This window comes from Stegastes partitus, unplaced genomic scaffold (assembly GCF_000690725.1).
Source record: "Stegastes partitus isolate 25-593 unplaced genomic scaffold, Stegastes_partitus-1.0.2 Scaffold1644, whole genome shotgun sequence".
Taxonomy (NCBI): Eukaryota; Metazoa; Chordata; class Actinopteri; family Pomacentridae; genus Stegastes; species Stegastes partitus.
The window spans coordinates 24,791-37,338 of record NW_007579375.1 but is presented as its reverse complement, the minus strand read 5'-3'; the positions used below and the strand labels follow the sequence as shown (position 1 = coordinate 37,338).

The 12,548-nt window shown below is 39.2% G+C and overlaps 2 protein-coding genes across 3 annotated transcripts; both read left to right on the top strand.

The window, feature by feature from the left end:
• The first annotated feature begins 15 nt into the window (after positions 1-15).
• On the top strand, positions 16-3,435 carry surf6 (surfeit 6). The gene is made up of 4 exons (XM_008301226.1): positions 16-235; positions 1,667-1,879; positions 1,987-2,069; positions 2,547-3,435. The coding sequence occupies exons 1-4, from the start codon at positions 145-147 to the stop codon at positions 3,234-3,236; spliced, it is 1,077 nt and encodes a 358-aa protein (XP_008299448.1). The 5' UTR covers positions 16-144; the 3' UTR covers positions 3,237-3,435.
• Positions 3,436-4,083: 648 nt separating this feature from the next.
• On the top strand, positions 4,084-11,561 carry kyat1 (kynurenine aminotransferase 1). Of its 2 annotated transcripts, none has more exons than XM_008301223.1 (13): positions 4,084-4,308; positions 4,386-4,444; positions 6,905-7,052; positions 7,219-7,368; positions 7,598-7,684; positions 7,802-7,924; positions 8,086-8,206; positions 8,296-8,372; positions 9,097-9,186; positions 9,691-9,877; positions 9,957-10,033; positions 10,212-10,298; positions 11,204-11,561. In XM_008301223.1, the coding sequence occupies exons 1-13, from the start codon at positions 4,237-4,239 to the stop codon at positions 11,261-11,263; spliced, it is 1,338 nt and encodes a 445-aa protein (XP_008299445.1). In that variant the 5' UTR covers positions 4,084-4,236; the 3' UTR covers positions 11,264-11,561. The 2 variants fall into 2 exon arrangements, with proteins under 2 accessions (XP_008299445.1, XP_008299447.1); XM_008301225.1 differs by having other exon boundaries at positions 4,123-4,145.
• Positions 11,562-12,548: the final 987 nt, after the last annotated feature.

Genomic DNA, 12,548 nt, shown 5'->3' with positions numbered 1-12,548 from the left:
AGTGTTACTACTTCCGGTTCAGTGAAGCTCCGCCCCGTTAGGTTTTTACACACGTGCGTACAGAAATGTGTTGACATTTTTTATCCGTGAATTTCTCCGTTTTGATTCTTTTTCAGCCGAATTGAAGGCGGACAATTTGTCGACATGGATCTCGCCTCTAAGGACTCGTACATTCAGAAACTTGCGAGTAAAGTCTTTACTCAACGAGACCAGGAGCCAAAGAACAGACCTTTTGGTAATGTTAGCTTAATATTTCTGCTAATTTTCACCTTTCAACGCCATTTTGCTTCCGTAATTTCCTGCTTTGGTGTATATTTGGTGTATACTCTTGTGATTTATGTGCTCGTTGTTGTAGAAAAAGGTGTAAAACTCAATATATGCCATAAAAATTCCGTTTTACTATCACAGTTCACCAAAGGAGGCGCTACACTGTTTAATAAGCAGCCTTTCCGGATAGTGTTCATATGTCCATGTCAAATAGCGAGAATAGCCAATCTACAGGAAGTTAAGCTAAATATAATGGTCAAAAATTATAAATAATTTGTGATAAGAAAATAGTTGTTAGGGTCTATGTTGTCTGAATCTCAAACACTTTACATTTTCATTTTAATTGTGCTTCTGGTTTTCTGTCCTTATTGTAAAATATGTTTTGTTTTGTTTTTTTGGATAATATTTTAAATTAAATTCAAAGAAATATTTTGTTTTGGATTAAACTATGGAAAGTAAAGTGGATCCCAATATTGTATTGTATTGATTTATCTTTTGAAAGCCATAAAAAATGATTCAAATGAAGCAATATCTGAGGAGAAAGTCACACATGTAACCTAGTATTTGAGACTGCAAGAACAATTTGCCTCATTTTAATTAGTCCGAAGAAAATTGATAAAGTAATTTTTATACCTCAAAGACTTAAACAACAGAAAAGTAAAAGGGGGAAGAGAAGTGTTTTTTTTTCAGACACCTAGTTTGAAAAATGAGGTTGTGGTTGTGGTCCAATCACATTTAAAAGCAAACGGGTTTACAGTCAGCTGCACTTGTCTTTGAAGAGAAAAGTCACGCACAATGTCAGTTGAAACTGGATGTTCTTTTTTACAAAATAAGGAAACAAGACGTTCATGAGATTTGCCATGTGGTACCAAAAAAAAATCACAAGATCTGCACTGACTTCCTTCCTTCTTTGTGTCGACTTTGCATTACGTGACCATGATGTGGTTCCTAGTCTGGTAACTGTAATGACAATTCAGTATGACTGCAAGTACTGATTATTGTGATTATCAATCAGTGTGTCAGGTATTTTCCCATTTAATCAGTTAGTTGATAGATGTCAATCAGTGTTCCCAAAAATCCAAGGCATAGTCCTCAGAAGTCTTGTTTGGTCCTCAACCCAACGATGTTCAGTGTACTTTCACAGAGGAGGAGAGAAACCAGAAAGTACTACATTTGCATCTATTGTTGACTTAAATTTAATTTTATATTTGTTGCAGCTCCTAAGTAAAATCATAGGATCTATACTGACCTATTTTTCTTCACTTAGTTATTATTGTCTAGACATGTTGAAGTTCCTGGTCTGATAACTGTAAGGACAATTACATGCCAGGGCTGTCAAATAGATTGTTATTCTGTTAAATGTATGTGATCATTAATACATATGTTTGTGTGTTTTTAGTTCATTTCAAGGGTAAAAGTGACACTGGTCCACCAAAGAAGAAGAAAAAATGTAAAAAGAAACATTTTAAAGACGAGGGCACCAATGAAAAGACTTCCAAACCCCAAAAGAAGCATCTGCCCTCACCAGCAGCACAGAAAAGCCCGGCTACAGCAAAACCACAGGGGCCCAAAACTGAGGGCGTAAACGGAGCTACGACACAGAAGCCTCAAGGTACAGAAGGTTCATGCAAGTTCTGTAACACTCTAATGTTGGCGTGTTAATTCAGGATTTTCTTTGCAGCCACGGGCCTCATTTTGTTTTTATTTTCTTTTTTCAAGGAGGAAATGTAGACTCCAGCTTCTCCACAAGAGATGTGCTGCGCAAGAGGCTACATGAAAAGATTGAAGAATCCAGAGGGCAGGTATGCAATATTTAAAATTAGTGCTGAAAAACATTAGTAAACCAAGTCAATACCAGCTTTAAAGGCTTCTTTCGGATGTTCTCTTCTTCCAGCGATTGGTTGTTTCTAAGTTCTTATACTCATACTAATGGTAACTGGAAACAAGTGCAGACTGAAAGATCACATGCAACATCAGATCCCCTAAATGACGCTTCATGTATAACAGAATGTATTTATGGAGTTTAATCAAGTCTTAGCTGTGACCAGCACACACAAAGCAAAGAAATAGCCTTTCCATCGTTCTAAATGATTGGTGTGGTGATGGCAGCAATTTTTTATAGTGTAATTTGGTTGGTAAAAAGTATGTGCTGTTTTGTTCAACATAAGGAAGACTGACTTCTATTGTACTTAGGAAATTCCTGAAAGCAGTGCCACCACATACTCCACACCATTTATTGTTTGTTAGAAACTAATCACGTTGATCCTTCTTTTTTTAAGGGACCTCCAAAGGATGCATTATCAGAGGCAGTCCAGGCAAAGCGAGCAAAGCGAAAGCTAGAGCGGGAGCGCAAGAAGAGGAAGAGAAAAGAATTTCTCATGAAAAAACTGGCTGAAAAAAATGGCCAGGAGCTGGTTCCAGAGATAAAACAGGAACAACAGCCTGCCCCTGCCTCGAGCAAAAGAAATGAGACGGCTATTGTCTTCAACAAGGTGGAGATGGTGGAAAAGAGGTATGTAGACAAAATCCAGAAAAAGAAGGACAAGAAACAGAGCGTTAAGGGCCAGGTCACGCCGCTGACGGGGAAGAACTACAAGCAGCTGCTCAGCCGTGTGGAGGCCCGCAAAGCAAAGGTGGAACAGCTGAGGGAGAAAGACGAGGAGAAGGCCCGCGAGCTGGAAAAGAAGATCCAGTGGACCAACCTGCTTTATAAGGCAGAGGGCATCAAAATCAAAGACGATGAGGACATGCTGCGAGCCTCTCTGAAGAGGAAGGAGAAGAGGCACGATCAGAGGAAGAAGCGCTGGGACAAACGGAGTGAAAGCGTCGTAGAAAAGATGCAGCACCGGCAGGACAAGAGGAAGAAGAACCTCCAGAGACGCAAACAAGCCAAAACGGAGAAGAAGAAGAACAAGGCACGAAAGAAGGGCAGAGTGCTGCCTGAGGACTTGAAAAAAGCTGCAGTTTAGAGGAAGAAAACATAACTTATGCCATGTTTAACAAGTAAATCAGTCTCTTTATATGGCACTGCCATATTTAGGTGATGTGGAAGTGTGCTGATTTTGAAAATATTTGTTCAAATGTCCACCTTCATGTTGTCCTGGTGTATTATAATGTATGTCATGGTCAATAAAATGTGAACTTTCATTACAATTAACCTAAAAGGCACCTTCTGTTGTCAGATTTGTTTCTTTTACCAAAACTCTAGCCTATAGGTGTCTTAAGAATGAATATCTTGACATTTTAAGAAATAAGCTCATTGGATTCCATTGCAAGAGTTATATAAAAAGATTGATAACACTTTTTTTTATGAAGGTTTCTCTAAATGTGAGGCTAGAAAGCAGCTGGTTAGCTAAATTAGTATAGCATAAAGAATGGAAAGTTTACTTGCATTTGCCTGAAGGTTATAAAAAGCTTGCTCAGTAATTAAAAAGTGTTGTTTTTTTCTTAAACTATACAGAAACTACGTAAAAACGACATTATTTAATTTTATGTTCGAGTTTTGTGAGGAACTACTTCTTTGCTTGGGGCAGTGATTAAAGCCTGTCTTGAGGTTGCCAGGCAACCGGCGGCGGAGGCTCCTAAATGGTTGGAAGTCCCGGAAATAAAATATATTAAGCTTACTTACAGAAATATTTAACTACCTTAAATACATTTAGAAATCTAACATCCTTATCTTCCGATATACAGTAGTTGACTCCTGAGCTGGCTGGGACTGTGTTTGTTGATGTGAACCGTCAGTGTCGCTGTTTCTGATCGTCTCGCTCCGCCCACACAGGAAGTAGAATAAAAACACAAGGAGGTTGAAGGGGAGGTACGATAACTTTGCTCGTCTTTCACAGCTGTAGTATTTCAGGCAAATATATCACGAGTGTCAGGTGAGGAGAAACGTCTACAGAGCGCTTCTCTGTTTTATTCAGTGACTGCTTCAAGTCTGCATTGTTCTGTCCGAGGCGATGATTGCCACTGATGGGAATAATCAGGAATCTGGCCGCTAGTTTGATTGTGTTTCGTCCGAGTTCAGTTAGAAACAGTCACGCGGTGAGTGCAGCTGTGATAAACCGAGGAGACACTATCCATCACACAGCGACTAAAAATACTAAATGCTTTTATTTCAGATAATCATGTCCAGGCGACTTCATGCGCGCAGAACAGACGGTGTGGATAAAAACGTTTGGTGAGTGACAACAGGAGGACTTTGACATCAATAAACACAGCTTGTTAGGAGCTGCTCTCTCTGTCACATCTCCACAGGAATGTCTGCTGCTTGTGTTCTGACATTTGTGTCCTGAATCGAGCCTCTCAGTGAATTTAATGTCGCTTGACTTACTGGCGCTTGCTTTGGATTGACAAACCCACACTGTGTTGATTACTATGCATCCAGCTGATTGGTGGATCCCAGGGGTGGCTCACAGCCCAGCACCAAGTCCATTTAATAAACCTGGTAATCCTGTTCAGCTCAGATAATTAAAAATGCATGCTTGACTGTGCAATTAACGCCATTATAGAATGTGCAACAGGGGAAAAAACAGTAAGTCTGAGATTTTATCATTCAGTTTTTATATCGTCCTCAAATGTATTCATGCCCTTACGTTAAAGAAAAGACAAAATTCACAATAGTCACTCAGATAACTTGAAACTGAAAAAAGTAACAATAAATAAAAATTTGCTAAATTATAATTTAGTGAAATAATATATTGCTTTTGAACTGTGGGTGGAAAGAATTTAAAAAAAAAAAAAAAAAAAGTCCCAGACAAATTAGAGCACATTGCTGATGAGTTACAGAAAACACCTGATTGCAGTGATTGGCTCAAAGGGTTGTTCAACAATTCAAAAGCAATGCCATGATTTTCATTAAATTTTTATTTGTTGTTGCTTTTGTCAGTTTCATCTTATTTCAGTGACAGCTGTTTTTTTCCTTCTTTAATGGGAATAGGAGGGTATGAATAAATTTGAGGACGACTGTATGGCACATTGTCTTTAAGCAGTTTATTCTTTTATGCGTCACGTTCTGAACTGAAAATAGTGTTTAAGCCTAAAGAAATTAAAATGCACGACTTTCCTTTGGGTTTGCAAGACAAGAATTCATGTTTGAGCTTAGGGTGCACCGATTATCAACCTGGCCGATTACTGGATCACATATTCTGCATTTTCCCAAATATCCTATTTTAAATCAGTGTAAAAATGCACTGCTTTCACTCTGCTGCAGTCGGCTCTCTATCTGTAGTCACTGCTCTGTTGGCTGGAGGAACCATCCTAAAAAGTCCCTGTTTATTGAGTCCTACTTTTAAGCATCAAAAATGTAGTATTTTCTCAGGTGGGTTATGGCAGAAAACTGAAATAAACAACAAAAGCCTGGGAAAATAAAGCTGAAATCTACAGATCCCTATAATATTAGTTATTTTCATATTCAGTAGAGAATCTAAAATTGGAAAGTGAAAAAACTAATTGTTATTTTGTTACTGATTTATCAAATGACACAAGGAAACACATAGCTGCTTATTTTTTGTGCTTTTCAAGTACTTGTGCATAACTCCAGTCAAAAATAGGTTATCAAAAACAGCCCCTAATTGATTTTTTAAAAAATCTCTATTTATTTGTGCTTGCAGAAACAAAGGTCTTTTTATGTTTAAATACATTTTGGAAAGTGAAGTATGCCGATTTTGCTATTGGTTTCCATTTGTTGTGTGCCATCGGACAGCTTACTAAATAAATTGTAAGAAAACTTAAGGATTCTCAGATTGTTTTCCGAAAAATCCATCTATTATCTATACACCGCTTAATCCTCACTAGGGTCGCGGGGGGCTGGAGTTTATCCCAGCTGACTCAGGGCGAAGGCAGGAAACACCCTGGACAGGTCACCAGTCTATCGCAAGGGTACACTTAGAGACAGACAACCAAGCACACTCACATTCACACCTACAGACAATTAACCGGAGAACCCATGCTGCACGAGGAGAACATGCAAACTCCACGCAGAAAGATCCTGGTGACGCAAACCAGTGACCTTCTTGCTGCGAGTCAATGGTGCAAACCACTGAGTCACCGAGCAGCCATCCATCCATTATCTATACACCGCTTAATCCTCACTAGGGTCGCGGGGGGGCTGGAGTTTATCCCAGCTGACTCAGGGCGAAGGCAAAAAAACACCCTGGACAGGTCACCAGTCTATCGCAAGGGTACACTTAGAGACAGACAACCAAGCACACTCACATTCACACCTACGGACAGTTTAGAATCGCCAATTAACCTCAACATGTTTTTGGACTGTGGGAGGTAGCCGGGGAACCTGGAGAGAACCCACGCTGCACGGAGACAACATGCAAAGTCCACGCAGAAAGATTCCGGTGATGCAAACCTGTGACCTTCTTGTTGCGAGTCAATGGTGCAAACCACCGAGTCACCTTGCAGCCCTTTTCCGAAAAATATTTTTTAACAATTAAGAAATGTATTTTGAAGCATATAGTATTGTAAAGGATTATGTTGTTGCCTCTCTACATGTGCAGATTTTTTTCAATGTGGTTGTATGAGCACTAGTATCATAATGTGACTATCGCCAGACATGAATTTTGGTCATAGACCTTTGGTTCTTTATGTGTAACATATTTGCATCTTCTGGCCTGTTTCGCACCAACAGGGTTGAATTCACACAGCTAGCAGCAGACTACAAAGCAGTGAACCTCGGACAGGGATTTCCTGACTTCTCCCCTCCTCAGTTTATCCAGGATGCTTTCTGTAAAGCCATAAGTGGAGGACCAACGATGCACCAGTATACTCGAGCTTTTGTAAGTGGAAATACACACATTTATCTTTCTATGAATGAGCAAAAAGCATGCTCATTTTTATGTTGTGATTATTTTCACTAATTTTATTCAGGCATTGCAAAGACAATTGGACACAGGAACAAACAGTGAGAGTCACCTTGTGTTTTCATGTTACTTCTTTCCTCAGGGTCATCCTCCTCTTGTAAAAAATCTGGCTAAATTCTTCAGTAGGATTGTGGGACATGACATCGATCCTCTTGAAGACATCCTGGTGACAGTTGGAGCTTATCAGGCTCTCTTCTCTGCATTTCAGGCTCTGGTGGATGAAGGGGATGAGGTAAATCAACAGTCAAGTCAGGCTAAGATGTTCTGCCGTGAATCAGTGTTTAGGGGGAAAAAAAAGAAAAGATAAGAGCAGAGAAATCACTATTTGTGTAAGTCATGGATGTGATGTACAATGTGTGTGATTAAACTCCTGACAGGGTGAAATAGATGGTAAGAATTGAAAAAAAGTATTACATCTAGCAAGTTTTGTGTGTTTAACAGAAATGGAATTTGTCTTTCAGGTCATAATTGTTGAACCGTTCTTTGACTGCTACCAGCCGATGGTGGTGATGGCTGGAGGAAAGGCTGTGTACGTACCGCTGAGACCGGTGAGTGTTTCACATGTATTTAAAAAATATTGGAACATATTTCAAGAATGTCACATATGTAGACTTAAATTTATCACTGCTAGAAATATTTAGTTCTTTTTCTTTTGGTGATGACAGAAAGGGGGCAGCACTGTCCTGTCAAGTGGCGACTGGGTTCTTTCTGCTGAGGAGCTGACCAGCAAAATCAGTCCACGCACAAAGGCCATTGTTATCAACACTCCCAACAACCCACTGGGCAAGGTAAGACTAGTGATGCACTTTTCCAATGAGCTCTTTGTTTTGCTCACATATTATTCATCAGAATCTGTTTAAAACAGGTGCCAATAAATCTGCTGTCCTGTGTGTGAAAAGTCCAATTGATTGGGCTTTGTTGTTTCATACAATATCTATATCTGTTACAGGTTTACAAGACTGAGGAGCTCCAAATGATCGCTGATCTGTGTATCAAACATGATCTGCTGTGCATCAGTGATGAAGTGTACGAGTGGCTCACCTATGATGGAGCCAAGCATGTAAAGATAGGTGAGATACAGCCAGAGCTCAGCAGGACGCACACAAACCAGAGAGCAGCATTCTCAGTATGTTTTGTTATGTGTGTGTGTCGTTGACAGCCAGCCTTCCTGGTATGTGGGAACGAACCGTCACTATTGGCAGCGCTGGAAAGACTTTCAGTGCTACTGGCTGGAAGGTAACACCAGACTGTCATGTCTTCTTCTTGGCTGCACATTGTTACCATGACCTGACTTTTATGCATCCGTGTCGATCAAGCATTATATTTTCAGGTTGTCTGTACATTATTTCTCTTAAAGATCCCAACCAGTGGAGAAAAAAAAAGTGTTTTGCCTTGCGAATATGTCCATATTATGTTTTCTATATGCTGGAACACGCAGCATGAGCCACAAAGGCAGTCATGGCTGAACACTTCCGCTTAATACTACACTACACTACAATACTCAAAAACACAGGTTCAGACTTTTGGGGTTTCTTGTGCAACAAACTCAATGAACCAGTCCTGTTATCTTGTAGGTGTGGCTTTCTGTATCATCACTCTTCTTCAAAATCGGTTTCTGGTGCACACACGTATACAGAAGGGAAGATTATGACTATATTTCACATATTGGATGCCCACTTTTAAGATGTGTGTGAGTGAAGGCTCAATGTTACTGGGTTAGTAGCTTCTTTGCAGCATATTTGAAGCATCGTCTACAACTTTATTTCCTATCAGAATTAGCTTTAAAGGTTTAGCATGTGAATACATACAAGGACATGACTATGTTTTTGTTTCTCTCAATGCACTTAAACATTTTAAAGTTGTTGCTGCATATATTGAAGAGTCTGGACACACATGGACGTAAACTATAACTTGAGGCAAACAAAGCCAAGACATTAATGGTGTTTCTTCTTCTTCTCAGGTTGGCTGGGCCATGGGCTCTGGGAATTTAATCAAACACATGAAAACCATCCATCAGAACTCTGTTTACCACTGCGCAACGGCTGCTCAGGTAAATGCATAAGTCCTTAAAAAAAACATTCCCACTTTGTCATCGCTTCCACCCACCAAAAGACGTTTGGTTCCTTCTCTTGACATTTTAATCAGTTTTGTGTTCTTACAGTTATAGTCAAGAAACTTTTATTTTAAATTACTCACATAAAGGGTGATAGACAGACAGACATTTCTTCATTTATAACTTGAGAGTTTTAATTCCAGAGCCTCCAACAATACAAAAGAGCATGCTAGTCTGTGGAGAAATGGAAGTGACGCAGCATTTAATATTGTAGCAGCCAGGATTATTCCTTTCCTTTCCTCTTTAAGCTCGCTAAGTAAAATTTTCGTGAAACATCATGGTTTAAGTGTTTAATTAATGCTTTATTATTGTTGTATTCATTGGTGTGTTTGAAATGTTTTGCTTTACCAAACTGTCACCAAAATTGTCAATTCAAGTTTATACCTTTGAAACTCTTGTAGATCCTACTCAGGTCTTTCCATCCCTCCCTGTCACCAACAGGAGGCAGTAGCTCGTGGATTCGAGAGGGAATACGAACTGTTTGGGAAACCAGAGAGCTACTTCCAGCAGCTGCCTGCGATGCTGCACCACAAAAGAGAGAAGCTGGCCTCGTGTCTGCAGAGTGTGGGTCTGCAGCCCATCATGCCAGAGGGAGGCTATTTCATGGTTACAGACATCTCCTCTGTCAGTAAGTGACCAACAATCCGCTGCATTCAGTGTCATCCATTCATGATTTGTGCAACTAAACTAATTGTTCTTTCCAACAGAGGTGGACTTAAATGACCAGAGCAGCACAGATGAATCCCACGACTTCAGATTTGTTAAATGGCTAATTAAAGAGAAGGTAAAGACTTCTTTAAGATTGTTGTTGTAGTTTGTTTTGGATGAAGGAGGGAATGTTTTATGGAACATTTGACTTGAGCAAACAGTGCAGTTCAAGACATTAGGAATGTCTTCAACTTTTCCTCCTTTTTAAAATTTTCCTTAACTTTTCATATTTAATTTGGCTTTTTTTCCTGCAGGGTTTGGCAACAATCCCCGTCTCTGCTTTCTACAGTCCAGAGCACGGGAAGGAGTTTGACAAATACATCAGATTCTGTTTTGTCAAGGTAAACTCAACCTAATTTGTGAAGGACTTTCTACTACAACTGCTCTGGGGAATGAGCCAGAGGGTCCATAAGTTATCTTATACATGTCTGATTGACAGAACAGTGTTTCTAAAGGTGCACACGGGGAATGTACAAGTAAACAATTGTTCTTTACCTGTTTATTTAGCCAGGACCATTTGGTTATGTGGAGCTGTTGGGCTTTTGTCTTATGTCAAAAAAATAACCTTGATTGGGCATGTGATGAGCTCTGTGAGGACTAATACATACCCTGCTGGAGGAAATTCAGAACTGGGATGATAAGGATAGTGTTTACTTGTATCTCTGACTGTCCTCTATCAAGCTTCTAATCAGTAAACACTTATAACTTGTACGTTATAATACATTCCCTGGATCCGCCGAGTTTTCTTGGCACGAATCAATTTCATCTACCTGCTCCCACGTTCTCACAGGAATTTCCATCACATGCTTAACTGACACGGGCTGTAAGGCGGATCAGTGGTTAGCACCGTCGCCTCGCAGCTAGAAGGTCACCGGTTTGCGTCCTGGTGAGGACACCCGGGATCTTTCTGCATGGAGTTTGCAGGTTCTCCGGCTTGCTCCCACAAGTCCAAAAACATGTTGATTAATTAATTAATTGCTGATTCTAAATTGTCTGTATGTGTGAATGTGAGTGTGCTTGGTTGTCTGTCTCTAAGTGTAGCCCTGTGATAGACTGGTGATCTGTCCAGGGTGTCCCCTGCCTTCACCCTAAGTCAGCTGGGATAGACTCCAGCCCCCTCGCGACCCTAGTGAGGATTAAGCGGTGTATAGATAATGGATGGATGGATGATTAACTGACATGAATGTCTCACTCTGTTGTTTTTTGTCAGCACTTTTTAACCATAGTCATTGTTTTTGTCCAACAGGAGGACTCCACGCTGGACGCAGCAGAGAACATTTTGAGAAAGTGGAGTCAACAAAAGTAAAATCTCCCATTATGTGAGCCATTAACCGTCCGTCTGTAGTAGATCAAGCTTCTTAAAGTGGCTTGGTCTGCTTCCTCCGTAAAAATATCCGTCAGTATTCTGTGTTTTTGACAAATGCAACATCTACCTTGAGGAACCTCATAATAACTACAAAGGAAATGTATAGTTGATTTTTTTTTGTTTGTTTGTTTTTAATAAATTAAATTATGCTTCTCTACTGTATGTCACATTTCAACTGCAGGGATATTTGTCCACAATTAGACTGAGGAAAAGTTTAATAAAGCTTTTACTAGTATTGTTCTGAGTAGTTTCTCTGTGCTCTGTAGCCTCAGTAACACTTTTTTCTGGTTCCTGCCTGATAAAGGAATGTGCGTGTTGTAGTTCCTGGGTGTCTGTGTATATTGTGGAGTAGAACGAACATTTTATATTCCACACACTCAACAATGTAAACATAAAGTGTCTCATTTGAAAGTAGACTTGTGAGTGAAATACGTTTTTGAGCTTTCCAGCAGCGTCTACTGAGTGTTCATCTTAATAAATCAGCCATCCTCTGTTATATTGACAAGCAGGGTCAATGGACGTGTGTGTGTGTGTGAAAGTGCTGCTAAGAACATTTACAAAAACAGTTTCCTATTCTGTGCTTTAAAGCATTAAAAAGAAAAAGGTGGTTTCTATCTGAGGAACATCTGACCCAGAGATGTTCCTCTTCTGGAGCTGATGATATCTAAACCATGTGTCTTCTCAAATATACAGATCTATATCCTGGAAGAACATCATGTGCCAATTTAATCAAAGCCTATAAATACAGTTGAAACCAGACGTTTACATACACTGTAGAAAAAGTCATCAGAAGAAGACATCTTAGTGTATGTAGACTTCTGATTTTGAAGAAAGTAATTAAAAAAAATCTCTTCTTCTGGCATTTAGCAAATAGAAATAATTTTGGTCATCCTAACGGACAGAAAACAGGAAAAAGTTTGGTTATATTTAATGTCAGATGATGAGAAAAAAAAAAGGTTTTGTCTTTTCATACAGCGTATGTAAACTTTCAACTGTATATAAATAAGTAGATATATAGATCATTCTGTTTCAGTGAAATAAAAAATATGGCTTTTGAAACATCTTCTGAAATAATAAAAAAGAAAATAAAAGCAAATGAATTCGGCAATAAATATATAAATAAATGGAATAAATAAATGGTTGAGGTTTTCTTTAATTTTCAAATAAAAGGATAATTTTTTGTTTTTTTTTTATTTATTTTTGGGCAACTTTTGTTTTATAATGT